Consider the following 27,700-nt stretch of genomic DNA (forward strand, 5'->3'; position numbering starts at 1 on the left):
TCTCTGTAGCTTTGGAGCCTGTCCTGGAACTAGCTCTTGTAGACCAGGCTGGTCTCGAACTCACAGAGATCCGCCTGCCTCTGCCTCACAAGTGCTGGGATTAAAGGCGTGCGCCACCACCACCCAGCCCATGGGCAACTCTTATAAAGAAAACATTTAATTGGGTATCTTGCTTACAGTTTCAGAGGTTCAGTTCATTATCATCATGGGGAGCATGGCAGCATGCAGGTATATGTGGTGCTGGTAGCTGCAAGTCCAACGTCTTGTGGACAACAGGAAGCCGACTGATTTATAGCTTTAATATATAAATCCCACAGCAGAGCTCTAGAGACGGCATGGCATCTGGTTTACCTTTGTAGCCAGGCTTCTTTCTTCTCAGGACTTCAGGGCACTATGAAGGGTGCCCTTTAACCGCCTTCCTTCTCTGGGAGAGCACTCTGGCTCCATGGCTTCAGTATTACGGAAGTATTAGGTGGTAGATAAGTGTGAGAAAACCATTAGTAGAGCTAAAGCGAGTGAGGGGGAGGGGTTGGTGCTTGCCATTTATAGTCTGTGATTATGGCGGCAGGCATGAAGGGAATTCTTCCAGCATGCTGTCTGGGAAAGAACTCTGGAGCATTTAGTGACCGAGTTGGCACACATATGACAGTGTAAGGCTGTAACTTGGTGCGGTCTTGTGGAGATGAGGTATTGAATCATGATGATCGTGTTCACGAGGAACTGAGAGATGGAATTTCAGAGAATGTGAATGAGACATAATAGTAACAAGAATATTATTACCTTGGAGAAGAATGGGGTACAGGGGTATGTGTGGGAATATGAACTCGAATGGAAATGGCCTTATATAATCCTGTATAATAAAAAATAGCTAAAATATTAAGAATAAAACCTTGGATCAGCAGGGATAGTATTTGAATAATATGCCATATGGCTTCAAGAAGGTTCCACATGTTATAGAAAGGAATGAGTGTATTTTGTGAGTGTCTAGGTGGCAGTGTCCCAGGTTAGGTTCTCCTTGGGAGATACTGTTTAGTAGCTGCCTCTTGCTCGGTGCTAGTCATTCTCTGAGGGTTCGAGAACTTGTGTCTTCTTATTGTAGGGTGTACTGCCTTGGTTGTGTATAATCCTGTTCTCTTTCTCTCTCTCTCTCTCTCTCTCTCTCTCTCTCTCTCTCTCTCTCTCTCTCTGTGTGTGTGTGTGTGTGAAATAAAAGCTGTCATGTTGTCAAAGTGAATTCAAGATTCAGGTCGGAACTAAAAGGGCTTAAAACAGTGGTTTTCAGCCTGTGGGTCACAGCTCCTTTGACGAACCTCTATATCCAAAAATATTTACATTATGATTCATAACAACAGCAAAATGACAGTTTTGAAGCAGCAATGAAAACAGTTTTATGGTTGGGGGTCAGCACAGCATGAGGAATCGTCTTAAAGGGTCAGGAAGGTTGAGAACCGCTGGAAAGTGTTCACTGGCCGAGAACTAATGCTTCATAGTTGGTTGTTGTTAGCTGGGGACTGCCTGAGAGGAAGAAGAGCCCCAGGTAGGGTCAGTTTTGTCCCCTGACTGTTTGCTGGCAGAACTGAAACTGTTCTTTCTCACAGGCAACTGCCATGTCTGTGGACTGTCTTGGGCAGCATGCTGTGCTTTCCGGGTAAGTGAACCTTCAGCGTTTGTTGGCCATAAGTTCTGGGGAACACGTTCTAAGTTTCTGGGAAACTGGAAAATAACCTTATGTTTGAGGACAATGAGAGGGTTTAGTATTCACATCCTAAGGACCACATGGGCATTAGCAGGGATTCGCTACAGTTTGTTGTCTGTTTTTTCCTCTCACACAACTTCAGTATGATAGCTGGTTTGAAGAGCGTCATGTTTTATTTTGTCATGTTTGTTATCTCTTAGAAGCCTATTTTCTAATGAGAGGCAAAGGGAGTGGAGGGCAGGAGGGGAAGAAGCGGGTAGGAGTAGAGAGTGGAGGGAGAGGAAACTAATCAGGATATATTGTGTAAGAAAAGAATCTACTCCCCCCCCCCACCCCAGACAGGGTTTCTCTATAACTTTGAAGTCTGTCCTGGAACTCACTATGTAGACCAGGCTGGCCTCAAACTCACAGAGATCCGCCTGCTTCTGCCTCCTGAGTGCTGGGATTAAAGGTGTGTGCCACCACTGTCCTTTAAGAATCTACTTTTAATGAAAAGAAAAAATTAATTAAAAATATATGTAGTGAGATGGATGGGCTATACTAATATGAAGTGAATAGCTCAAATAAATTTACAAATCTATATGCTTATGAAGTCACCATTCTAATTAAATTATAGTATTTTTTAGCACATTAGAAGGCCCTTCCAGTGTGAAGTGTGTGTCCTTTAGTTTGGAAAGGTTTTCCTGCCTTATACCCTTGATAATTTTCTCCCCTCTGGTTTCTCTTTCCTCCTTCTTTGTTTCTATAGTGTTAGCGTTAATTCTCCTGTGTGGGTTCTTTTCTGGCCTTTTTTTTTTTTTTAAATAAAGATTTACTTATTTACTGTGTTTACTGTGTTCTGCCTGCATGTATGCTTGTGCACCAGATGGTTGTGAGTCACCATGTAGGTGCTGGGAATTGAACTCAGAATCTCTAGAAGAACAGCCAATTCTCTTAACCTGAGCCATCTCTCCCAGTCCCTGGCCTTTTTCTTTTCTTTTTTTTTTTTTTTTTCATTCTAAGAGTTTTCAATGATCACTTCCAATTCTTCATTTAGATTTTCTTTTGAGATATATTTCTTTATTATTTATTTGTGTGTGCGTGCACCTACATGAATTTATATGTGATATGTGTGGATGCTCACAGCAGCCAGAGGTCTTTTAATCCCCTAGAACTAGAGTTATAGGTGGTGTGAGTCGCCTAATGTAGGTGTTGGGAAATAAACCTGGATCTTCTGCATGAGCAGTAAGTGGAGTTTTAAGGTGAAAAAAATTATGTGTATGAGTTTTCATGAATTTATGTGTATGCACCATGCATGTGCCTGGTGCCCTCAGTCCATAAGTGGGCGTCAGATTCTCCAAAGCTGCAGTTACAGACAGTTGTGAGCCATCACGTGGGTGTTGGGAACTGAACCCGTGTCTTCTGCCGGACACCAGTGCTCTTAGCTACTGCCCCATCTCTCTGTCCCTCTGTTAGATTTTCTTAATTTTCAACTGTTTTAATTTTCAAGAACTTTCAAAGACTTGAATTACTGTTTAAAACATGACGCCTCAAAAGTCTAGGCAGAGGGTGTTAGAAAGGGGTGTTCTTTTCCTGGCCTCCAGTTGTGGGCATAACTGCACATGCCCCCCCCTCCAAAAAAAAACTTGATAAAAAAGAGTAAAGAATGACTAGAATAGCCATTTACATGCTTTCAGGCATTCTGGTTGCTTGTTGGTTCTGCTTTTGCCTTCCAGCCTTACTCCTCTTTGCCTAGAGAAGGTGCCCTCAGGTCCTGCACCTCAAGTCAGCTCGATTCTGAGACACTTGCTGGCTTTAGCTCTTGGCTTATTGTCTGTTGTTATTCATGATCAGTTGCCATTTGTCCATAGGCTTTCATTTCCCTCTTTTTTTAAACTATATTTTAGCAGGGGCCTGGGGGTTGGGGAATGAAGATAAATACGCGTTTAGTCACTGGTGTCTGTCCTAAAGACCCCCTTCCTGCTGTTCTCCATTGGTCTGCACTGTTAGCTCCCCAGTGATGCACAGCTCATGGAGAAAGCTTGTCGTCTGTACTGTTTTTCCTTCTAATGGGAAGGCACCATCCTTCCTCCTGCTTCTGGTCTTGTTCTGCATTAACTTCCTTAGACGTTCCAGAAGATCTGTGAGATTCTGTCTTCCCTGGATTACCCTTCTTCCCCCTTAACGACCATCCCTCTTTACAGTCGCTGCTACTCTCCAGAATTTTCATTATTTTCCAAACAGGGACTGCTAATCTTTTTTTCTTGGACTGATTGGTCCTCATTGATACCCAGAGTCTTAGCATGTTCTCCAATTGAAAATCAATGCCAGATTTCTTCAGGGATGTCAATTAATAGCCAGTCATTTCTTTCTTTCTTAAAATGAGTACAAAGCATTCTTATTTTTCAGATTCTTTATATTGATCGACACTTTAAACGTACTATGACAGCCTTACTATGCTACTTTAATTGTTACTCCTTTTTCTTGGGTCATTAGTTTTCTTCCTGGTAGATCTGGTTTTGTTTCTGAGTAGTAGACTTGCAGAGGAATCTGAGATTTTCCTGCAGGAGTCTGGCCCAGTAATAAGTGTGTTTAACACATTCGTTACACATAAAGCTCTGTGCCTGGTGATAATGGACCTAAAAAGATATTTTAGCTAAGGTTTAGTTTCCAGATATGCAGGTGAATTGAGACAAGAGCCTTAACATTTGGTAGCCTTCTTGTAGAGGAAACACAGTTGAAATGTAGACCCTGCTGTGGGCTTACCGTGGAACTGAAACTGGATCCTAGCCGGGTCACTGGGAAAGGCTGGGAGAGGAGCAGGCTGGAGCTGAACACAGAGGGAGCAGACAGTAGACGCACTCTCACAGGTGGACATGGGTAGTGAAGGCCAAATTTAACAGTAGCTCTCTCAGGGATACTGTTCCCCTTTGCTTAGCCCTCAGCTTGGGGACACTTGTCATTTGTATGCCTTTCAGAGTAGGTAGTTGCAGCGTGTATCTGAGAGTGTCAGAGCAGTGCGTGCATGCTGCTATGTTGCTGTATTGCTACAATGTTGATGTTGTTCTAGCCGAAGATTCCTGTACATCGTCAATCTAGATGCCCCTTTTGAAGGTCACCGCAAAATCTCCCGCCAGAGCAAATGGGACATTGGAGCTGTGCAGTGGAACCCTCATGACAGCTTCGCACATTATTTCGCAGCATCGGTGAGTTCATGGTCATCATTTAACTGTGTTATTGAGGGCGCAGGTCTTTGTCCTGTATAGAGAAGAGGATGTAGTCTTCATTGCTCAGTTTAAAAAAAAAAAAAAAGACGTTTGTGGGGCTGGCGAATGGCTCAATGCTTAAGGTCAGTGGATAGATGATCTTCCAGAGGACCTGGGTTTGATTCCCAGTACCTGCATGGTGGCACACAACCATAACTGTCATGACTTGAGTTCTGGAAGATCTGACGCTCTCATCTAGCCTCCACGGGCACCGGGCACGAACATGCTACACAGATGTACATGAAGGCAAACACCCAAACTCATTTAATAAAAATAAATAAATCTTAAAAAAAAGATTTGCCTGCTTCTGAAAGATGAGGCAAGTTGTCTTATGTGTTTTACACATATTTGTGTATGTGTATAATTGATTTGCTGGCCCCTAGTCTGTGTAGCCTTTGTATTTATTTCTGGGGACTGAATTCAGATTTTTAAAGGGGAAGCAGGTAGGTGCTTTCATTTCTGTGTAGGGAGTTATGTTCCTTAGTGACAGTATGACTAGCCAGGGGCTGCATGGCGGATGCCCAGAAGGGTGCTCTAGGGAGAGGTGCGTGAGCTGGTCTGGAGCTAGTCTTCTGTGGTGTCAGAGGGCTCAGACATCTTACCCATCGGCTGGAAGGACGCTCCAGCAGTTGCGAGCAATACCGCCCTTTCAGAGGACCGAAGTTCAGTTCCTGTCACCCACTTTGGGTGTCGGTAACTCTAGCTCCCGGGGACCTCTGGCCTCTGCTGGCCTGTGTGGGCACCTGCACTCACGTGAGTGCACCCCCTCCCACACATAGACAGTCGAAAATAAAATAAACTAAAACCAAAATGCCTTTTCTGTTCCAAGGGTGGGATTCCTCCCATATGGAGTTCATTAGATTGGTTAACCTCTGCAGACTTCGGGTGCCTGTTTATATGTCAGTTCCCCAGGGTTTACACTCAGCTTCTTTCTCCTTCCTGAGAATCTTATACCTCAGAAGATTTTGGGCTGTGTCATCTCTGGCATCTTTCTCCTGATTCTTTGTCATCATTTTCTCTAGAGCAGTGGTTCCCAATCTTCCTAGCGCTGCGACCCTTTAGTCCAGTTCCTCATGTTGTGGGGACCCCCAACCATAGTTATTTTCGTTGCTACTTCATAACTGTAATTTTGCTACTTTTATGAATTGTGATGTAAATATCTGTTTTCCGATGGTCTTAGGTGACCCTTGCGAAAGGATCATGACCCCCAAATGGGTCGCAGTCCACAGGTTGAGAACTGTTGGTCTAGAGCAGCTGTAGATGTCCATGCCTGGCCCTTTATGGTTATTATTATTATTTGTGTATGTACATGTGGATATGTATTTGTGTATGTGTATGATTACATGTGTGTATACATACATGTGGAGGCCAGAGGTCAGTGTGAATGTTTTCCTTGATCATTTTCCACCTTAATTTTAGAGACAGGGTCTCTCACTGAGCCCGGAGCTCACTAATTTGGCTAGGCTGAGTGGCCGCTAGCCCCCAGGGATTCTCTTCTCTCCCACTTCCCCAGCACAGAAATTCTGCACCAAGCTTTTAATGTGGGTTTCAGGCATCAAATTCGGGTCCTTATGTTTGGCAACCACGTTACTGACTGAGCTGTCTCCACAGCACTCACTGGACATTTCTGTCTGTTTTGTTCACCCTGTAGGATCTCTGCCACGCGAGCTGCCTTCTTAACCACCTCTTTATGTTAGGCAATAGCTGCGAGGACTTCTGTCCACGTGTGCGCTTGCCACTCACTGTCCTCTCCCTCCCGCTTCTTTCCAGAGTAATCAGCGGGTTGATCTTTATAAGTGGAAAGATGGCAGTGGGGAAGTTGGTACAACGTTACAAGGCCACACTCGAGTAATCAGGTAGGCATTGCCCTGGGCAGCTTCTTGGCCTGTCTCACTTTGATGGGTGCCGTGAAGATGCATTCCTTTTTCCATGCTTGAGCTGCTGGCTTGTATTCGCCCCGAGTCGCCAACAGGGCCTCAATCTTCATGGCACAGTGCTGACCAGTGATCTAGAAAACAGCCTGTTAACATTTAGGAAGTATAACCTGAATCCCAGAAGACTTGGCTATAGCCCAGTCCAAAATACAGGGTCAGGGCTGATTGTTGCTTAAGGAAGAAGTTGTTACACAACAGAATCTCCCATTCAGGGTCCTTAGTGGTCAGGAGTGCAAGGTACACCAGGCAGCAGCCTCGGATTGTCTCACGGAACTCCTGTCTCGTTGCCTCCCATGTGGGGCTTTCCAGAGTGTTCCTTGAGCCTCCTTTCCTCTGGGTCACTATTTCCTTTTTCTGGAGAGTAGTAGCAAGGAGCACAGGGATGGGAAAATGACCTGGAAGTGACAGGAAAGTTTAGGTACTTTGGTGTGCAGAGAGTGCAGCCTTTTCTAGGACTGAGGGTGTCAGGCAGGAAGTAAGAAGTTTGCCCCTGCTTAAGAGGGTTTACCCAAGGCTCCTGTGGTTGATAATGTGGAGATAATTTTGTCTGTTTATTCAGAGAGTAGAGAGAGGAAGAGTTGGCTCCTGTACATTTTGTTTGTTAGCGGGAAGGAGCTTATGTCTTGTTTGCTGTTGTTTTTGAAGCTTAAAGACAATTTAATTTATTAGAGTTTAAAAGAAAACTCCAGGGTGGCAAGCTATAGATCTCAGCGCTGCCTGGGAGAAGATGGAGAAGGGAAAGAGAAAAGGCCATGCTGTCTGAATTAAACCTGCATGGAGGGTCAGCCACCTGCAGTGAGGACAGGATCTTTAGGTAAAAAGTGTTAGGGGAAGCATGCCTAGAAAGAGCTAGAAGGAGCTGGTATGATGGCACACAGGCCTTTAATCCCAGCACTCGAGAGGCAGAGGCAGGAAGATTTCTGAATTCAAGGCCAGCCTGGTCTACAGAGTGAGTTCTAGGACAGCCCAGGCTGTTATACAAAGAAACCCTGTCTTGAAAAACAAAAGAGAGAAAGAGAAGAAAAGGAAAAGTTGTGCTTCTCTGAGCTAAAGGGCGGGCCCAGCAAAACCTCACTGCAGCTCTGTGTCATCTGCAGCTGTGCATGTTGAAAGTTGAAAGGCCCCATTTCTTCTTGGGAGCAGGCAGGATTATGGCTGACAATTGTGAAGGGCAGGACCTGAGTTTCCTTCTAAGCTCAGTTAGTTCTTGTTCATCTGCAAAGGCCTTTAGTGCCTTGCCCCAGCCATGTTAGGCAGCACCCCGCGAAGCCACTAAAGATGGATTTGTTAGCGCTTTGGAACCAGACACTGAAGCTCTGCCTTTCTGTTCTGTTTATCTTGTCTCTGCCAGTGACCTGGACTGGGCAGTGTTTGAGCCAGATCTCCTGGTCACCAGCTCTGTGGACACCTACATCTACATCTGGGATATCAAGTAAGATCAGCGAGGAGGCGTGGCCTCTTAGCTGGGGGACGGTTGGAAACTGTTAGAGGTTAAGTGTCTTAGTTTGATTCCTGTATCAGATCCCGAGACCAGGATCTGAGAGTAGATAAAGTAAGAGGTAAGAGAAGAGTCACCAGGGATGGAGACAGGCAGATCTTCTGGAAGGTTGTGGAGAGCAGGTCTGGCCTCCCTGGGCACCACTATAGAGCCTAGTCTTCCTGGGGAGCGTCAGTCTCTGGTGGGAAACTCCTCAGCTGTGTCCCACTGAGGGCCTGAAAGCAGGGTATACAGTCACAGCTGATGGCTGCCCCCAGCAGCCTGAATTCCCCAGCTCTTCAGCTTGTCAGGGTTCTGCAAAGCAGTCCTCCGAGGCCAGGCGAATCCCTGTGGCAAAGCAGATGCTGGCATTTGCAAGTTGGGCTGGTCTGCTGAAGTGCAGTCATGAGTTGCTAAGACATCTGCTTAGCTCTTACTGGCTCCTTGTGAGGCTTCTGTTCCCTGCTGTCAAAGAAGGGCTAATGGCCTTCTCACAGGGTTACAGCTCCTAAAAGTAGGGTTAAAGGAGCTTCCAGCCTGAGGTCTGGCTTGTCTGGGAACAGGGCTGCTTTTGCTGATGATTAGAGCTGGCCATTCCAAGGGGGCTGTCTGTAGACACAGCCCCCTTGGCTGTCAGGTCACTGCCTCCCTCGTGGCAATAACTTGGAGTTGTTTTACCCTGCCAGTAAACAGGGAGTGTCGACAGATGACAAGCCAGAGATGGAAGGGGAACAGGCTTGTCAGACCAGCAAAAGTGTTTTGGGGCAGTAAGGTGTGTGTGTCTGGCCTGATTGAATACAGCCACCTTCCCTGCAGACCAGCCCCTAGAGCCTTTGGGTCTAAGGGCAGCACCTGAGAAGAATCCAGAAGTGAAGAGGAGAGCTCTTCAGCAAATGGAAAGTCCTTAGGGAACCAAGGGGCAGGATAGGGAACACCCCTCATTTACAGACAACAAGTATTTTTCTTCATTTAAAGACACCGAATTAGCCAAGCATAGTAGTGCACACCTTTAATCCCAGCACTCGAGAGGTTAAGTTATAGGAGCCAGCAAGAAGTGAGCCTAAGCTAAGGACAAACATTCATAACTAAATAAACCACGTCATGGTTTGGGAGCTGGTTGGCAGCCCAAAGAAAGTCTGCTACGTGCAACTGCAGTTGGCCAGAGTCGAGTGCACAGTTCCAAGTGCTGGAGGGGATGGAGAGTTGTTTAATGTGTGAAGTTTGGATCTGCACGACGGCGCTTTGGAGACAAGTGGCAGAAGGATGTAGACATACTTAGCACAGTTTAGCGGCAGACTCAAAAATGGTTAGGGTGACAGATTTTGTGGTTTATGTCATCACGGTTTTAGTGAGGAATAATTACCACAGATACGAAGAAGTACAGCAATTAGCTACAAAGTCGGGGTAACTTTCTCCACAGAGGACGTGTGAGGGAACCGGGCACTCCCTGGGGCTGAGGAGGCTTACTATTTCGTGTAAACTTCCTGAATTGACACACCCTTTTCACCTAAGATATTTTCATGCAACCCTGGGGTTCACAGGTTTATAAAACAGGTATGAAATCAAAACACCTTAGATTCATTCTGTGTTTGATTTTGAATTAATTTTTTTGGTCACTGACTGTTCAAAAATCTTTTCTTGTTGCCACATGTTTTAGAAACTAACTACCCCGCCCCCCTTCTCGCCCCCTTCCATTCAGGTGCGACTTAAATAACCAACGAAGGAATGCCGATGCAGTGTCTTTTGTGTGTGTGTGTGTGTGGTTTTTTTTTTTCCCCAGTTTTTTTGAGACAGGGTTTTTCTGTATAGACCAGGCTGGCCTTGAGTTTACAATCCTCTTGCCTCAGCCTCTGGGTACGGAGGTTATAGGTATGGTGCAACTATGCCTGGCATTTTCTTTTATTTTTTTCCTTTCTACTGGAGACTCATCTCTGCCTTTCTCATGCAAGGTGAATACTTTAGCACTGAGGTAGATGCAGCTCCTGTAGCAGTTTTGAGTACCGACTGGGAAAGTCCTGGCAGGGTTTTGCTGCGACTGTTGCCTTGTTGCAGCTAGGAATCATGACAACAGCAAGGGATTCTGAGTCTTCTTTAACAGGGTTTCTCTGTGTAGTCCTGAATGTCCTAGAACTCACTCTGCAGACCAGGCTGGCCTCGAATTCAGAGATCCGCCTGTCTCTGCCTCCCAAGTGCTGGGACTAAAGGTGTGTGCCAAAACACACACAAAGGTGCTCAAACGATGTTAATTCTAAATTCTCCTAAAGGAGAGTGAAGAAATGAACGTAAAGGGTGAATGGCCGTGTTTGGCTGTTGGTATACAATGAGTCAGGCATTTGGCTTCTGTTTGTCTGTTTCAGAGACACAAGAAAACCTACTGTTGCCCTGTCAGCTGTAGGTAAGTACATCCACCCCTGGCTTGGCTTTCTTTGTCCCTTCTTACTCATTCTGCTCACAACTCTGACTATTCACAGCCCATGCTCCATCGTGGCTGCCTGCAATTCTAAGTCCCACGTTCCAAGACACTTGCTTTGGGCTGAGTCCTAACCCTAACCCTGATCCTAGGTTATCTGCAGCCTTGTTCTCACCATTAGCTTCAACAATTGTCATCCTATATCCAGTCCTGTCTCACCTCATTCCCTTTGTGATTATTTTGAAGCAAAATCTGTATATTGCATTATTTCTTCAAATATTTTATTATGTATCCTGTATTCTCATTCTCTCTCTTTCTCTCTCTCTCTCTCTCTCTCTCTCTCTCTCTCTCTCTCTCTCTCTCACACACACACACACACACACACACACACACAGAACCTCTGAGGGCTAAAGAGATGACTCAGTTGGTAACATTCTTGCCATCCAAATCATGACACCCCAGTTTGATCCCCAGAACTCATATAAAATAAGCCTGGTATGGTGGCATGTGATTATAATCCCAGATCTAGGGAGACAGAGACAGAAGGATCCTTGGGGCTTATTGGTGAGCTCCAGGCCAGTTCATGTCACCCTGATCTCATGAGCACAGTGGCAGTGGCTAAAACTAACCGCTAAGGGCGTGATGAGAGTCAAGAGGGATGCGTAGGGCTGGCTGTGGTGATACAAAGAGGCAGACATAGCTGCCAGCCTGTCCTACACAACAAGTTCCTAGCCAGCCCGGGCTACATAGTGAGATCTTGCCTCAAAAATTAAAAAAAGGAGCCAGGTGGTGCTGGAGCACACCTTTAATCCCAGTACTCGGGAGGTTGAGGCAGATGGATCTCTGTGAGTTTGAGGCCAGTCTGGCCTACAGAGCCAGTTCTAGGACAGTCAAAACTGATACACAGAGAAACCCTGTTTCAAAAAACCAAAAGAAAAAAAAAGTGGGGGTGGTGTGCTGCCCAAACTGGGGCCAATTCTAAAGCTTGAGTCAGTGTTCCCCCAAGACTGTTATGCAAAACAACTCTGAGAAAATAGGGCAGGGGTCAGAGTGAGAGTTGTTATTCGGAAGTCAGATTTTTGTGACAGTCTGTTTGTTGCCAGCCAAACTACTCCATTCTTGCTACTGTAAGCAGCTCATTGTCCCCGCTGACTGTGCTCAGAGTCCCCTGTGGCTTTTCCCTTAGAGACTGTCTCCTCCATACGCGACTGTGATCCTCCCCTGTGATCTTGTTCCCATGTGTTAACTCACTTATTTGCAATACTTTTCATCTGTCCTGGCGGAGCGGTGCAGTCAGAGAAGCTGGAAGGACTCTGCTCGCGGCATCAGAGCTCATTATCCAGCTCCCTTGGACGCTCCACTCTGCCTCAGGAAGCCGTGAGGGCAGCTGCATTCTTCCTGTGCCTCTGGTTTTTCTTTGCAGCCGGTGCCTCCCAGGTCAAATGGAATAAGAAAAACGCTAACTACCTTGCCACCAGCCATGATGGTGACGTACGGATATGGGATAAGCGGGTGAGTGGCCTGTTCCCTGTGACCTCTCTCCCGTAGTTGGTATTTAGTTTCTCCTAGAGGGCGTGGAGAGGGTGTTATCGAGTCCCAGGACTTGTCTCAATAGATTAAAGAATCCTATGGGGCATGACAAGTTGTCATTGTAACCAAGTGACATTAGCTTCTCATCCGAATTGCTGTAGAGAAGTAAGGCATTGTAATTAGTGGTTAGTATGATAAACCTGGCCTGACCTAAGACAGAGCCTCAATTTACTGCTCCTGTTAGCACGTTAGGTAAGCCACTGTCAGTCCTCAAGCTTTCCTGGCCTTCCTTGTATATCCCCACCAGACTTGGAACTTACTGTGTAGGCCAGGACTATATAGACCAGGCTGGCCTGGAACTCAGGGCCGCTTGCCGCTGCCTGCACACGGGTGCTGCCGCACCCAGTGTTCCTCGCTCTCTCCCCTCCTCTCTCCCTCGTCAGTAATGTTCTGACTGTACAGAGAATACTGTCCACATCTGAAAGAAAAGAGGGAAACAAGGCAGAAGTTGGGGGTGGCTCATCCTGTCTGCTGTCATAGGCTGCAGGAACTGTTGGGGTTACACTGTGCAGTGTGCTGGCTGAAGTTGTTGCCTCCTGGGGCTCCTGGGAGAAGGTGCTTTCAGAGACTGGGAAGGCACAGCAGTGTTTGTTTTCGGTGTCTTTGGTCTAGTCCACACATAGGCCTGTAGCCACCCTCCCCCTTTTTAAAATTTGTGATTGGTTTTATTCAGTTTATCATACCCTTCAGTGCCAGTGAATGTTCTTAATAGGCTGGCTTTGTCCATATGCCTGTAATCCCGGTGCTCACAGGGCAAGGGGAGCAAGACGGAGCTCACATAGTTGCAGTATAATTTATTCAATTTAGTCACTCCCTACCTACTGGTTCTAGAATACCTTCTGGCATTCTAGAGTTCTGAATAACACTAATGTGAATGTCTTTTGTATCTAAATCGTCTATTGAATTTGGATTACCCCTTCAAAGAAGGAGCTTTTTAATAAATTTCTTTTTTAACATTTTAAATTGTGTGTTGGGTGGGAGGATGTATGTGTGCACATGGAGGTTTTGGGGGCTCTCAGTGCTCAGTCACTAGAAGACATACGCTCTTACCCTCACTCTTGAGGTTGGGTGCGTTTGACTGTCACAGTACCTCCTCTTGTGTTAGGAGGGGGAACAGAAACGGTCCCCTCTGAAAGATGAGAAACAGCCACTACCTGAATCTCTTATTAAAATCACGTGTCAGGCTGGAGTGGGGAGCGATGAGACTGACAGGCTCACTCCTGGGCGTGTGGAAGAGCTCGGGGTGAGTCTTCTGTTGTTATTGGCCTATTTGGTCTAAACAAAGAGAGCTTATGAAGGGTAGAGGCCGTAACTGTCCTGGCCGTGTCCAGAGTCCCCTCAGCACCCGGCAGCTATTCTATGGTAGACATTCAATGAGCTCTTTGAAAAGTAGCAAACCCAGTGTCGCTGTGTTGTAGAAACCCAGTACAGCAGTGGAGTATCTAGCAGCCCACCTCTCCAAGATCCATGGCCTGGACTGGCACCCAGACAGCGAGCACATTCTCGCCACCTCCAGTCAAGATAACTCCGTCAAGGTGAGTGGTCCCCACTGGAGTCTTAGAGGAGCTGCTTGTGGAAGGCATCAGGAATGTGTGTAGCACTCTGGAAGGAAGCATGCAGTTTGCTGGTATGCCGCACGTGCTTCACGGTACACGTGCTCCCTGGGGCCTCCTGACCAGCAGAAGTGATAGTGTGGCGGCTGATGGTGAGCTTCTTAACTTGTGCAGATTTTCTTTCCCTCTGAAAGGCAGAGACAGAAGGGTTTATCTGAGAGGAAGCTGAGAAGAAGCCAGATGTATACGCAGAGATAAAGTCAAGGATTAGAAGCCCACATGATCTAAAGCCACCAAGATTCTAGTTTGTTGGTGGTGCAAACCATCCGTTCCTCATGTGATTGTCATATCTGTGAAAGCTGTGACCTCAGACATTAGCATCGCCAGGATAGAGTTTGGCTAATGTTCCCTAACTGAAGACCTGCATATGGCCCCTAGAACTTGGAAGTGTCAACCATGCTGTGTTGCTGAGTCATTACAAAGTCTCTATCCCTGCAGGTCAGGACTTGGCCACAGAAGTTGGTTTAGCATACAGTGATCATTATTATAATGTTTTATTGGATTTCTATAGCTCTAACCTTTCTGGTTTGGTTAGCTAAATTTGAGTTCAAGCGATTCTATGTAAGGATTCAAAGTACCTCTGTCTGGAGGCTTGTCAATCCCCTGGCTCTGTGTCACAGTTACCTGTTTGTTTTATTTTAGGTTTTGTAGGTTTCTGTCCCTAATCTCCCAAATTCAGGAAACAGAAACATATCCCATTGTGCATTTGAAAAAAAGATTAGGAACGTCCTGCCATGTTAGCTGTAAAGACTGGGTGAGATGAAAAAGTTTTAAATGTCTGTCTGGAAGCAGTAAGTTGTCAGGGCGTGTTACCTGTTAAATTCCTTTTAGATGTAAAAGTAATGCGGGATTGAAACCTGTTATTGTCACCTTTGAACTGCGGTGGTTATTTAATAGGCAGCTGATGTAGAAATCCTGCTGTAATGTTGATAGATGTGAAAGGAAGGGTTCTTTGTGTGTCTGACAGGACATGCTATGGGGGTGGAACTGATTGGAGGACGAAAAGCAATGAGTTTGAAGGCCACGCTTACCGCAGAAGTGGAATTTTTAAAAATTTTTTTTAAATTTGTTTCACAAATTTTCTTATAGTTCTGGGATTACCGCCAGCCTCGGAAATACCTCAATATTCTCCCTTGCCAGGTGCCTGTCTGGAAAGCCAGATACACGGTGAGTGAGCTCCCCACCTCTCGTCTGAAGTGTGCATTTTCTTGCTTTCTTTGTGAGGCTGCTTTCTCCCTTTGTCTTGGTTTGAAGTGTGGTGAATGTAGTCATGGTGTTAGGCAATTACCTTTGGAAGGCTATCTGTTTGTTCCCAGAGAAGCAAGCTCGTGAAGATACTTATTCACCAAGGGTAGTTCAACAGGGTAGGAAGGAGAAGGGGGTGGGGTGAGAGAGCCGGTGAACACCGGCTTTAGAGTCAGAGGATTTGGGGCCCAGCCCTACCATTTAATGCTTTTGTGGCCCTGGAACAGTTGGTTGTAAGCAGTGATTTGTGGAGTTGAAGGACACTTTTCACTTTGTCCTTAAATTATTTTTAAGGGTTGTGTCTGTGTGTGTCTGTTTGTGTGTGTCTCTGTAAGTATGTGCCATGTGCATGTATGTGCCCATAGAGGCCAGAAGAGAGCTGGGGTTATAGGAAGTTATGAGTCAGCCAACATGGGTGCTGGGGACGGAACTTGGGTTCTCTGGAAGATGAGTAACTGTTTCTGATTGCTTAACCATCACTCTAGCTCCAAAATGTTGTTTCTGTTCATGTGTGTGTGTGCCGTGGGAGTGCAGGTACCCACAGAGGTTAAAAGAGGGCATCTGATCCCTTAGAGCTGGAGTTACAGGAGGTTGTGAGCCTCCTGTTGTGGATGTTGGGTGTGTTCCCTGTAACGGCTGCTGTCTGCTCCAGCCCTGCCCCCACTTTCATTATTGCCATAATGTTGCCATTCTAAAGTGGACAATCCTGTGGCCCTGGAAATATCACAGTCTGCCTTCCACTTGAGGTAATGCACACGAATGCACCTTGTAAATCACAGAACACTACAAATAGGCTGCTGTCCTCCTCCACCCATTTTCCCAGGGCCACATTGATAGCTGTGAGTCAGAGATAAGTGTATTTCCTTTAATGTCACTTTGAAAGCAAGCGTGGGGATGAACAAAGCTGCATTTATGCATTAGTCTGTCACCGTGGGACACTGTGGAGCAAAGAAGATAATTGGACATTATGCTGTTTTTGCATCTGGGATCACTTGCCGAGAAGTGAGACGCTGTTCTTAGGTGCTGACGTCTCTGGGTTCATGCTTGCTTTAAAAAAGAAACATGAAAGTTGGGGAGAATTATTGGGAGGAGAGGAGATAAATAAGTGTGCTCTTGTGTAACAATGCTTTTTTCCTTAAATAGCAGAGTCTGGCTGTAAGCCAAATGGGTTCTCAACTCCCCTACAGACAGAGTGTTGCTAAGTCGAACAGCAGTCCTCGGGTTGCTAAGTTTTCCTTTGGGTCAGTGTCACACCGAGACAGCGAGACAGTGGTGCTTCATGTAGAGGCGTCCTGAGCTGGCTGCATGCAGGTTTTCCCAGTGAGCCTTGCACACTCATTCCTGAGGAGGATCTCCTGGACAGTAGTTAGGACATGGACCAGAAAGAGGTGTTTGCATGCTGTAGAATTTTCAAAGTTATTGTTAATCCCATTGGGCAAGAATAAGATGACTACCTCAATTTTGAGGTAAATTTGAAGGAAGCTTTAAGTAAATCCTGGCCAGGATGATGGACTCTGACAAGCTCTATTCAGGGTTCCCAGAAAATGGCCAGGTACTTAGAAAGGCAAACCTATAAGGCTACGTACTTCCTGCCTTCGTCCAACTGGGGGCAAGCGTACATCCTGACATACTTCCTGCCTGTGGATGATCAAGCATATCCGGTGCAGTTGGGTCAACCAAACTTGTTTAGGGAAGTGAGAACATGTGGCTTGTCGTTATATATGGACAGCAGCCTCCAGCATCTTAGGAATTACCTGTCCTTGGGCAAAGGGCTTGCATACAGGTTAGAGGCCTTTTTGTTTTGAGATCTCCTAGGCACAGTAATTAAAACTTACAAGGTAACTTTGGCTCCCCCATTATCTAAACATTTGGCTCAGCCTTATTTCCCATTTCCTATGTTCTATTCCATTACCAGAGAGAAGACTATATATGTGGAAGACAGCTTATGGTATTTCTCTAAATGCGTTTGAACTTATATAGATTTTTAAAATTAAAGATAGGTTCTTAGCCTGGTGGTTATGGTGCACGCCTTTAATCCTGGCACTTGGGAGGCAGAGGCAGGTAGATCTCTGAGTTTGAGGCCACTCTAGTCTACAGAGTTTCAGGACAGCCAGGCTACACAGAGAAACCCTGTCTTGAAAAAAGCAAAAAGCGAAAAAGATAGGTTCTTCCTATGTAGCCATGGCTGGGCTGGGCTAGCCTGGAATTTGGTAACTAGACCAGGCTAGCCACAATCCTTCTGCTTCTGCTTCCTCAGTGTTAGTATTACAGGCGTGAGCCGCCGTGCCATGTCCGTCATGTAGTTTATTTTAGATAGGAAGAATCCAGCTTTGGTTTTGTCTGATTCTCCTCAGAATAATCACAGCTTTCCCCTTCTTGGCTGTAGCCTTTCAGCAACGGCTTAGTGACGGTGATGGTTCCCCAGCTGCGGAGGGAAAACAGCCTGCTCCTGTGGAATGTTTTTGACTTGAACACTCCAGTTCACACCTTTGTGGGACACGATGATGTGGTGCTGGAGTTCCAGTGGAGGAGACAAAAGGAAGGTGGGTGAGAAGGTGGTGGCTTGTCTTCCGAGCGCTTGTGGACAGCTATTGCAGTCATTTGGGATAGCGAGGAGGTAACAGAACAGGGCTGGCTCTAGGGAGGGCTGCGTTTAGTTACAGGAGGATAAAGGGAGTGCGTAGCATTCTCTGTCTCCCTAGTTCTCTTCTCCAGCCTCCATTGTAATTTCTTCTACTTGGAAGAGAGCTGCTCCAGTAAGAGGCTGAGAGGAGTTTGTTGTTGGATCCTTTCAAGGGCCGAAGACTGAAGAGCAGCAGTCCTCACGTAGGTCATGACCCCTTTGGGGTTTGCATAACAGATCTTTATATTATGATTCATAACAGTAGCAAAATTACATGAAGTAGCAACAAAATAATTTTATGTTGGGGGGGTCACTCCAACATGAGGAACTGTATTAAAGGGTTGCAGTATTGGGAAGGGCAGAGTGGCTCACGCTGTTATTCCTAGGGCTTGGGAGGCAGAGGCAGGTGGATCTCTGAGTTCGAGGTCAGTCTGACAGAATCAACAAACCAATAGCAATTTTCCTCCTGTGTTCCTTTTCTTCTTCCCTTCCTTCTTTTTGTCTGTTTGTTTGTATATTTGATTATTTATTAGTGCTGGAAATCAAACCTATAATCTTACACTTGCTACTGAACTACGCCACTGTCTTTCGTTATCAATTTGTGAATTCCTAAAGCTAATTTAGATTTGACTGTTGTTTGAACCTTCCATAACTTAATTATCCTGAGTGTTTTTTTAAATTTGACCTTCTTCGCGACCTAATATTGCTCTGGTATATTTTTACCACCATTTCCCCTCAGTTAGTTTTTATTGGACCACCTTACGGTTTGGCTTTGGTTTTCCCTGTGGGGAGGGACCAGGATGTGGTAGCTAAGGGTGAAGAGGGCCCAGGAAAGAAGCCATGGTCACCGGGGTTGGGTGTAGCTGAAGGACCAGCATGCAGGTGAGATAAAACATTTGATGGAGCACAGAGGAGGCTGCTTGATGGGCAAGGAAGAACTCCAAAGCGGACGGAGGCCAGAAGCCAGATCCCTAGGTAGCGGAAGTGAGCTGGTAGGGACTGTGCTTGTTGCTTCTCAGACTAGGGGTGGGATGGGCAGTTGGGGAAAGCAGGAAGAGGATGCAAGAAAGGAAGTCAGTGGGAGAGCAAGGGCCCTTGGGAGTGTGTGGGCGTGGCATGGAAGGCGCAGGTAGAGGGGCTGAGTTTAAGGCACTTAGTGTGCCTTTCACAAGCCAGGGCGTGTGAACAGCGTGAACGTCGGGCCAGAGCACGGATGAGTGTGGTGGCTCAGAAAGGCTGCTTTCTTGTCAGACGTGCCAGGACGTCTGGGTGACATCTGGGTTGGAGTGGTGACCCTGAGAGGGGACTGATGGAGAAAAGAACTTGCCCTGGCCAAAGCCCACTTCTGCTACCTTGTACAGATGATGCTGTCTGCTGTCTCGGTGTCCCCAGCTATGAAATGAGGGAATTGAGTGAACTATTTTGTCTGAAGATGGTCGTGAAGGAGATTGTAATGCTCAGCAGTTAGCCCAGTTATCCTCATCTTTTATACGCTGTTTCATGAAGCACCCTTAACTTGAGTCATCCCTTTGACCGGACCCAATATCTAAGAGTATGATTCAGCCAATTAAGAGTGTTGACAGGTTGATTATTTACTTTATAGAACTGCTCTGAGCTCTGAGACTCACCGATGCGCAGAATACAATTCACGTTTGCAGACGAGTCCCTTCCTCCCAGCTCCTCGGGAGCACATTTGCAGAGGCGGAAGTCTCGGTGACATTAGGTCTTAGCATCCCTCTCTGTCTGCTAATTTGCCAATTATTATTTCACTTCATTTCTGTTTCTGCTCTCATGGGACTTCCCCAGGGAGTCCTAGCTGAAAAGAGCTCTCTTCAGCCTCTGGCCTCTTCTCCGGTGTTAATCTCGCTTCTCATCACCGCCAGTATTTTATCACCTGTTTACTCGCGGGTCTTTTCCCACCACTGGGACCTTGAGCTCTATAAAGATAGATGATTTTTTTCATGCTACTGCTCTGGGGCCTAGGCAGGTATCTACCATAGGCTGAGATGTTCAGTAGCAGTTTGTGAGCTGTATACACATACGCATGACTGAGTGAGTGAGTGAGTGAGTGAGTGAGTGAGTGAGTGAGTGAATGAATGAATGAATGAGTCACTTTCACTCCATCCCTGCCTATAACAAATGGATGTCAGATCTAGAGGGTTTGTTTTTAGGATTTTTATTTGATGATTTCTAGGGTCCAAGGACTACCAACTTGTCACGTGGTCTCGGGATCAGACCTTGAGGATGTGGCGGGTGGATTACCAAATGCAGAGGGTATGTATTCAGCGCTATTGTAGAGAAATACAAGTGATACACCAGAAATCGAACCAAAAGATACAAGAAATTAGAGAATAAATGCTGACATTTATATGCCTGTGGAGGGCTGGCGGCTCGGTATGCCACACTGGCTTGGGAGTCTTTAAGAACCAAAGTATTAGCCGGGTGATGCACGCCTTTAATCCCAGCACTCGGGAGGGGAGGCAGAGGCAGGCAGGCGGATCTCTCTGAGTTCGAGACCAGCCTGGTCTACAGAGCTAGTTCCAGGACAGGCTCCAAAGCCACAGAGAAACCCTTGTCTTGAAAAACCAACCAACCAACCAAACAAACAAACAAACAAAAAAAGGAACCAAAGTATTCTGCACTTTGAGGCTAAAGACTATTTTTTCCCTCTTGTCCTAGTATGAGACAGGATGGGTACCATACTGAGCAGTGGCTTAGCCCTTCATTTCTGTCTCTTCTCAATGCTTTGAGAAGCCTGCCCTTGTGCTCTGTTCAGAGCCCCTTCACCCATCAGCACCAGCTTCCCTATGAGGCGCCTTCCAGTGTTTTCATATATGAGCATTTGTTTTGTACGTGAGTGGACGTGGTACCTGGCATGCCGCTCTGAGCAGTCATGGGACAGTCTTCTCGCCGGGTGGCTGGCTCTCCTGATGGTGAGAAACTCAGCTCATTGGTGTTTCATATCCAACAGCGTTTCTTACACCAGCTCCTCCAGGACTGATGGGAAATGCTGGGTGAAATTCACAGCACTGTGTCTAATGCCACCTGAGCATTTTGGTTAAGTCCTATTATCTCATTGCTTTTTATTTAAATCTGTTTTTTCCAGAACATATATTTGATCCAAATGCTTAGGGTTATGGTATCTTTGCTTGTGACTTAGCTGAATAATTCCATTAAGACTTGGAATTTAAATTGATCTTTTTTTTTTCTCGGCATTTTTATTCTGATCATGATGGAAATGTCTAGAGTGGGGTAATAGAGCGTATTATTCTTTGTATTTAACCAGGGAACGTTGGTGATGGGTAAAATCCATTTTGATTATGATAGTTCTTAGCTGACACATTCCCTGTCTGAAGTGCTAATCTAATGAATCTCTTTTTGTTTTTGTTTTTCAAGACAGGGTTTCTCTGTAGCCTGTCCTGGAACTAGCTCTTGTAGACCAGGCTGGCCTCGAACTCACAGAAAATCCACCTGCTTCTTCCTCCCAAATGCTGGGATTAAAGGTGTACACCACCACCACCCAGCAATCTAATGAATCTTAATCAATACAAACCAGGAGTCAGATATGGGGTAAAAATTTGGAAGATTTGAGAGAAGCAGGAGCAGTCGCTAGCTGTTTTCTACCTCTCTTCTTCCTGCATCCAAAAGGACTGAGATCCTGTCTGCACCCCACCTTATCACTTCCGTTTCCACCTCCCCCGAGTGCTGGGATTCAAGGTGTGAGCCACTGCCGCTTGGCCTTATGGTTAACTAGTAGCCGGCTAGCTCCACCCTCTGATCTCCAGGCAATCTGTCAGAACACAAATATCACACAAAACCTGTCCTTTATAATTCCCGCTATTTAAGACAAAACATAGTGCCCATTTCCATTACCTCTCTAGCTCTACATCTTCACCCTTATGTTTTGTTGTTGTAGTTTTTGGTGCTGCTGTCAGTCAAACCCAGGGTCTTGTGCATGCTAGGCAAGCACTTTAACACTGAACCGTATTCTCCACCCCACCCTCTGCCCTTGCTTTCAGCTCTGTGCCAATGACATACTGGACGGTGTTGATGAGTTCATTGAGAGCATTTCTCTCCTGCCGGAACCAGAAAAGACCCTGCACACTCAAGACACAGATCACCAGCCCAGCTCTAGCCACGGAGAGGAAGACGGTACTGCAGCTGATGTCTTAGGTGAGGGCTCCACTGTGCATCCCAGAGTTACGTGGCCCATACCCCAGAACTCACTCATTGTCTAAAACATTTCCAACACTGACTGTCTCTCCTGCTAGCCTTAAAGGAAGATCCTCCCAGCAGCTTGCTGGAAGAGAGGAAACCAGACCAATTAGGCCTGCCTCAGACTCTGCAGCAGGAATTCTCCTTGATCAACGTGCAAATCCGGAATGTCAATGTGGAGGTGAGTCAGAATACTCATGTACTTCATGCTTGTGGGTGCAGTGTGTGGGTGTATGCGTGATGGGTCTGTCAGAACTGGAGTTAGAGGAAGTTTGAGCTGCACAACACAGGTGCTGGGAACTGGACCTTGGTCCTATGGGAAAACAGGAAGCGTGTTTAACTGCTGAGCTACCTCTCTAGCACCAGGCTTCTTTTTTAATTCCTAGGTTTTCTAAAGAAATAGGGGGTTTACAATGCAGACGCTTTTGAAGCTCATGTGCCACAGCATCTCATCTCTCCATCCCCTTATTTCACTGTGCGATGTTTGCTCCGGGCAGGCTATTGATTGACAAGATTATGAGCTTAATGGCAGAGCAGACTGTGGAGCCGATCTCCTAAGTCTCTTCCACATTCCCTTTGTGAGCTAGTTTCCCTGATGTAAATTCAGAGTAAGAAGGTGACCAAAGCACTTGAAACAGACCTGGGACAGAAGGTTATTCTTCAGTGACAAGTCCTGAGGAGAACATGGCCAGGAAATGAAGATGGAGAAGACAGAAATCTATGTCTTTTGCCAAGCGGACTTATTAAGAAGTCCAGCATCTTCTCTACTGTTTCCAGGGGGAGAAATGGGACCAAGTCAGCAAGATGCTAATCAAGCGATATTGCACAAGGAAAATACAAGGTATCACAGCACATCACAGACTGACCACACAGCAACCTTGGGACTGATAACTTCAGTTTCTTCAAAGGGAAAAGCCAAGTTCCCAGGAACCCAAACCCTGACTCATTCAAGGCCCAGGTCCCAGCTCCAGACTAGACCATGCCTAGTCTGCCCCTTGGCAAGGACAGAAAACTAGGTTCCTTTTGCGGTTTCATCAGGGCCTCTGAGAAGCCTTGGATTGGCCTGGCAACATAGAGCAGAGTGTGTGTGTGTGTGTGTGTGTGTATTTCAAAATTCTTTGCGTCAGAGAACTGAGTGTCACTCCAGGAAGGGATTTTAAAGCCTTATTAATTTTTCTTTTACTCAGAGTTACTGCACTATAGACAGGTAAGTTCTGCAGTGCTGTGATTTGTTCGGTCTTCCACGCCATCCTGTAATGTGTAGTTTCACTGTGCTTTACAGACGAGGAAACTGAGACCCAAGATACAAAATGACCTCAAAGGCCAGCAGCTGTTGGGTGGGAAGCGATAATATTTGTTTTTGATTTTTAAAATCTTAATTTAAAAAAAAGTTTTATGTGTATGGGTACTTTGTTTGTATGTGTGTCTGAGCACCACATGTGTACAGTGCCTGCAGAGGTCGGAAGAGGGCACTCAGATTTCCCCAAAACCGGAGTTACAGACAACTGTGAACTGCCATGCGGGTGCTGAGAATTGAACCTGGGTCCTCTTCTGCCTTCTGAAGGCACCAGGCACATAGGTGGTGCACAGACATATCCATATGTATAAAATAAAATATATATTTTATTTATTTTAATAAGTACTAAAACTTAAAAATCTGTTCTGAAAATGAACTATCTTTCAGACTCACTTGTTTTTATAGGCACTTTCCTTTTATTCAGTGACTAGGAGCCTGAGCATTTATATTGCTCATTAAAGTCCACTTGTATCCTGCTAAGGGTGTGGCTGGGCGGGGGGGGGGGGGGGGGGGGGGGGGGGGGGGGGGGGGGGGGGGGGGTGGCTACTTGTCTGCTTGTTCAAGGCCTCAGGTTTGAGGCTCAGCACTGCAAATAAAACACAGCACAATATGACAAGGAAAATGTATTTTCCTTTGAAAATCCTTTGTAGTTTGTCTCCATCTTGGACTTGTGTCTTGCAGATGGACGCTGCAGACAGGAGCTGCACTGTGTCTGTGCATTGTAGCAACCACCGTGTCAAGATGCTGGTAACGTTCCCAGCACAGTACCCCAACAATGCTGCTCCGTCTTTCCAGTTCATTAACCCTACCACCATCACGTCTGCCGTGAAGGCCAAGCTGCTGAAGGTAAGGCTGCTTCCCAGCTGTAAGTTCTCCTTGAGTCTGCAGCACGGGCATTGCTAGGGTGAGCACAGACCGGGATCAGTGAGATTTAGAAGTTGCCTGATGCTGCAGCATCTGCTGCATAGCTGCTGTCCTGGCCTCCCCCTTGGTGCAGTCAGCAGGCGGGCAGGGTTCTTAACCTGCCTTCTTGAAGGGGTGGGTATAGATATCTTTTGGAATTCTAATGAAAACTGACTTTTCTTCAGAAAAGCTTTTACAAATGTTGGATACGAAGGGTTTCACAAATATTGCGTGCAAATACATGAACCATAGGGAACGTGCTTGAGCATTTAGAGCTCGGTGTTAGTCTGAGGGGATGCTCTCAGCTGGCAGCTTCAGTTATCTAGAAAGAATAGGCAAGATAGATTTTGAAGCTAAAAAGTATTTGATAGGAAAAAAATATAGTCATTTAAAAATCTCAGAAAAGGTCGGGGTGGGGCTGGGGAAGAGTTGAGAGGTGGCTCAGAGATTAAGAGCACTGGCTGCTCTTCCAGAGGTCCTAAATTCAATTCCCAGCAACCACCTGGTGGCTTACAACCATGATGAGATCTGCTGCCCTCTTCTGGCCTGCAGGCATACATGCAGGCAGAACACTGTATACATAATAAATAAATAAATAAATCTTAAGAAAAAAAAAAATCTCAGAAAAGGAGCCCTGTGGGTTCAGAAGCTGATGTGTGTGTAAAATAATCTTAAGATAAATTAATTTTAATGGTATTTTATTTAATTCAGCACATCTAAAGTAATATGTCAACATATAATTAGTGAAAATGAGCCAGACAGGGTGGTACAGTCCTCGTGTGGGAAGCAGGAAGGTCAAGAGTTCAAGGTCAGCTAAGCTAAATAGCAAGTTTGAGACCAGCCTGGTCTACATTATTCTCTGGGTTGACCCCCAAAATGAGATACTTTACACCTTTTATTTTTGGTATAAAGCCTTCTGTACTGTTGTGAACTCTCTCCTTGCAGCAAATGTGAGTTTGGAGGAGGCACACTCCCTGTGGTCTGTGCGGGCAGTGGCAACAGTGGTCCAGTTCATATCCCTAGCATGTACCTTATAATGCTGGAGGTCACCGTTAATGGATAAAAATAGAAGTCTTTGCCCTGGCTTATATCACTCAGAAGTTTTCTCTCCAACTCAGTGATTGTTTGTCCAAAATGATGAGATATCTCATGTGTGGAAGTAGAGCTGTGTAGAACTCACCAGAAAGAAAGAATAGTCATTTTGTGTATGGCTCAGGAAAGTTCTTCCCTTGAGCCCCTATGGGAACCGATAGAAGAAGCCTCAGGCCTGACCATGCGCCACCCGCCCAATGCCAGCATGCTTCCAGCGTCTTTGCAGAATAAAACCACGCATGAAACATATGGACGTATGATTATCTCCCTGATGGTGTTTTGGGTCTTTTCCAGATCCTAAAGGACACCTCCCTGCAGAAAGTGAAACGCAACCAGAGCTGTTTGGAGCCGTGCCTGCGCCAGCTCGTCTCCTGCCTTGAGTCTTTTGTGGTGGGAAATGTGAACTTGTTGGGCCAGCCTGAGCTTTAGTGTCGTGGTGCAGTTCCTATCCCCGAGACCCCTGCTCCAGTTGTAGTACTGCACTGCTGTTTTGTAATCCAACTTAACGATGGGCTGCGGGCTCTAGTGTGTTTGTCTTTGATTTCAGAACCAAGAGGACAGTGCTTCTAGCAACCCATTTGCCCTCCCAAACTCGGTCACACCACCCTTACCAACATTTGCACGGGTGACCACTGCCTACGGGTCATACCAGGATGCCAATGTTCCCTTTCCTAGGACCTCCGGGGCCAGGTTCTGTGGAGCAGGTAGGTCTCTCTGTTCTTTGACTCTAACTCTGAAGGAGTGTAGCTAAGAAATTTAATTTTCTGCATAATTATCAGAAAATGTTTGTTTTTAACTTTGCAAGAGCTCAAAACAACATATGGTGTAATGCTAAATTGGTGTCTGTGGATATAGCCTAAGAACATTTACCAGGGACCCAGAGAGATGACTCAGCAGTACAGAGCTCCTGCTGCTCTTCCAGGGGACTCAAGTTCAGTGCCCAGGACCCACACGGCAGCTCACGACCACCTGAACCTCCAGCTCTGAGGGATCTGATGTGCTCTCTGGGCCTCAACAGGCGCCTCTGGACATACATAGCATACACATACAGAGACACATACATGGACACATAAATAAAATGAATAAGTCTTTGTAAAAAAGAATGTTCGCCATAATTGAAGTCTTCACTGATTTAGTTCTGATGATCCCGAATTTGCATCTACTTAGATCCCTGATTCATTTACCTCTCCTGGATCTTGTAGACTCTCACGTTGTTCCTTTTAAGGATCAGTGTAGTCACGAGCCTTGGCAGTTTGTGGAGATGTGCCTCAGGTATACTGAAATAGAAAAAAAAAAAAAAAAAACCCTGCCTGGCTGGTGGTAAGAATGCTTAGCATGTGCAAGGCCCCATGTACAGTCCTTAGTACCACCAAATTTTTAAGTAGTTATTAATTCAGGCATTAATCATGCCTTAATCCCAGTTCTTAATATGATGAGGCTGGAGGCTCGCTGTGAATTCTAGTTCAACTTGGGCTACGTAGTGAGACCCTGTCTCAAAGAACAAAAAGACTACCCAGTCCTGCCTTAGGATTCCCATGTCCAGCTCACTGATTCCACCATGCTTATGTGTCTCCTTTGTCAGGTTACCTGGTGTACTTCACAAGGCCCATGACGATGCATCGCACAGTGTCTCCAACAGAGCCTACTCCTAGGTGAGTTTGTGACACAGCAGGAATTTACATCTGCATCTCAGGGTCTCTCTGCAAAGTTCATTTCAGTTCTCCAGTGAAATTCCTCTTAGGAGATTCTTTCTTCAAAGACTGAGGTTCGTTAACTTGTTTCTCCTGTAAGGTTAGTATCAAAGCACTGGGAAGACAGCTTGATGAAAGCGGTTGTTCAGGAAGCTTTGGGCTGGGTTGTAAGCCTCATGCTAGTACATGTACGGGGCCTAGTCCCACCCCCAGGACTAGGACGGGAAAGAGGAATTCTTTCTAAGTGTTTTACTCCCTGACAAAAACATTGTCCTGACCCCTAAAAACTCCTGGTCCCTTTGCCAAGCTCCACAGGAAACCACTGCCCTGACATCTGTCACCTTCTTTTAGTTTTGCCTGTTTTTAAACTTCATTGAATTAGAATCATGTAGCATGAACTGTTTTGTATCTGACTTACTTTGTTCAATTTAATGTTATTGAACTTGGTGTGAATGGCTGCATGGGTCAGTAATTGCATTGTGTGAACATAGTGCAGGGTGATTCGTTCCGTTGATGGATATTTGGATCATTTCCCATTTGGGGCTATTAAAAATAAACTAGACACACACCCCTTTTTTCTTCTTTCATGGATACACTGATTTCCTGACCCAAGGAGTGAAACTGCCGAGTCACAGGTCAGATGTCTGTTCAGCTTGGAGAAGTGTGCTC

The 27,700-nt window shown here is 45.9% G+C and overlaps 1 protein-coding gene across 2 annotated transcripts in view; it reads left to right on the forward strand.

The window, feature by feature from the left end:
* The window catches only part of Wdr59 (WD repeat domain 59), a 64,768-nt gene that overhangs the window by 6,553 nt on the left and 30,515 nt on the right, over positions 1-27,700 (forward strand). For both annotated transcript variants that reach the window (XM_050143909.1, XM_050143910.1), the window contains exons 2-17: positions 1,599-1,648; positions 4,746-4,881; positions 6,712-6,797; positions 8,227-8,307; positions 10,710-10,747; positions 12,186-12,274; positions 13,771-13,887; positions 15,055-15,132; positions 17,597-17,753; positions 20,028-20,107; positions 21,853-22,006; positions 22,105-22,229; positions 24,027-24,191; positions 25,635-25,730; positions 25,888-26,044; positions 26,923-26,992. In XM_050143909.1, the coding sequence (XP_049999866.1) occupies positions 1,599-1,648; positions 4,746-4,881; positions 6,712-6,797; positions 8,227-8,307; positions 10,710-10,747; positions 12,186-12,274; positions 13,771-13,887; positions 15,055-15,132; positions 17,597-17,753; positions 20,028-20,107; positions 21,853-22,006; positions 22,105-22,229; positions 24,027-24,191; positions 25,635-25,730; positions 25,888-26,044; positions 26,923-26,992 (1,679 nt within the window). The remainder of the gene's footprint in view (positions 1-1,598; positions 1,649-4,745; positions 4,882-6,711; positions 6,798-8,226; positions 8,308-10,709; positions 10,748-12,185; positions 12,275-13,770; positions 13,888-15,054; positions 15,133-17,596; positions 17,754-20,027; positions 20,108-21,852; positions 22,007-22,104; positions 22,230-24,026; positions 24,192-25,634; positions 25,731-25,887; positions 26,045-26,922; positions 26,993-27,700) is intronic.

Source organism: Alexandromys fortis, unplaced genomic scaffold (assembly GCF_014885135.2).
Source record: "Alexandromys fortis isolate MF-2015 unplaced genomic scaffold, M_Fortis_MF-2015_v1.1 scaffold_1, whole genome shotgun sequence".
In the NCBI taxonomy this organism is placed as follows: Eukaryota; Metazoa; Chordata; class Mammalia; order Rodentia; family Cricetidae; genus Alexandromys; species Alexandromys fortis.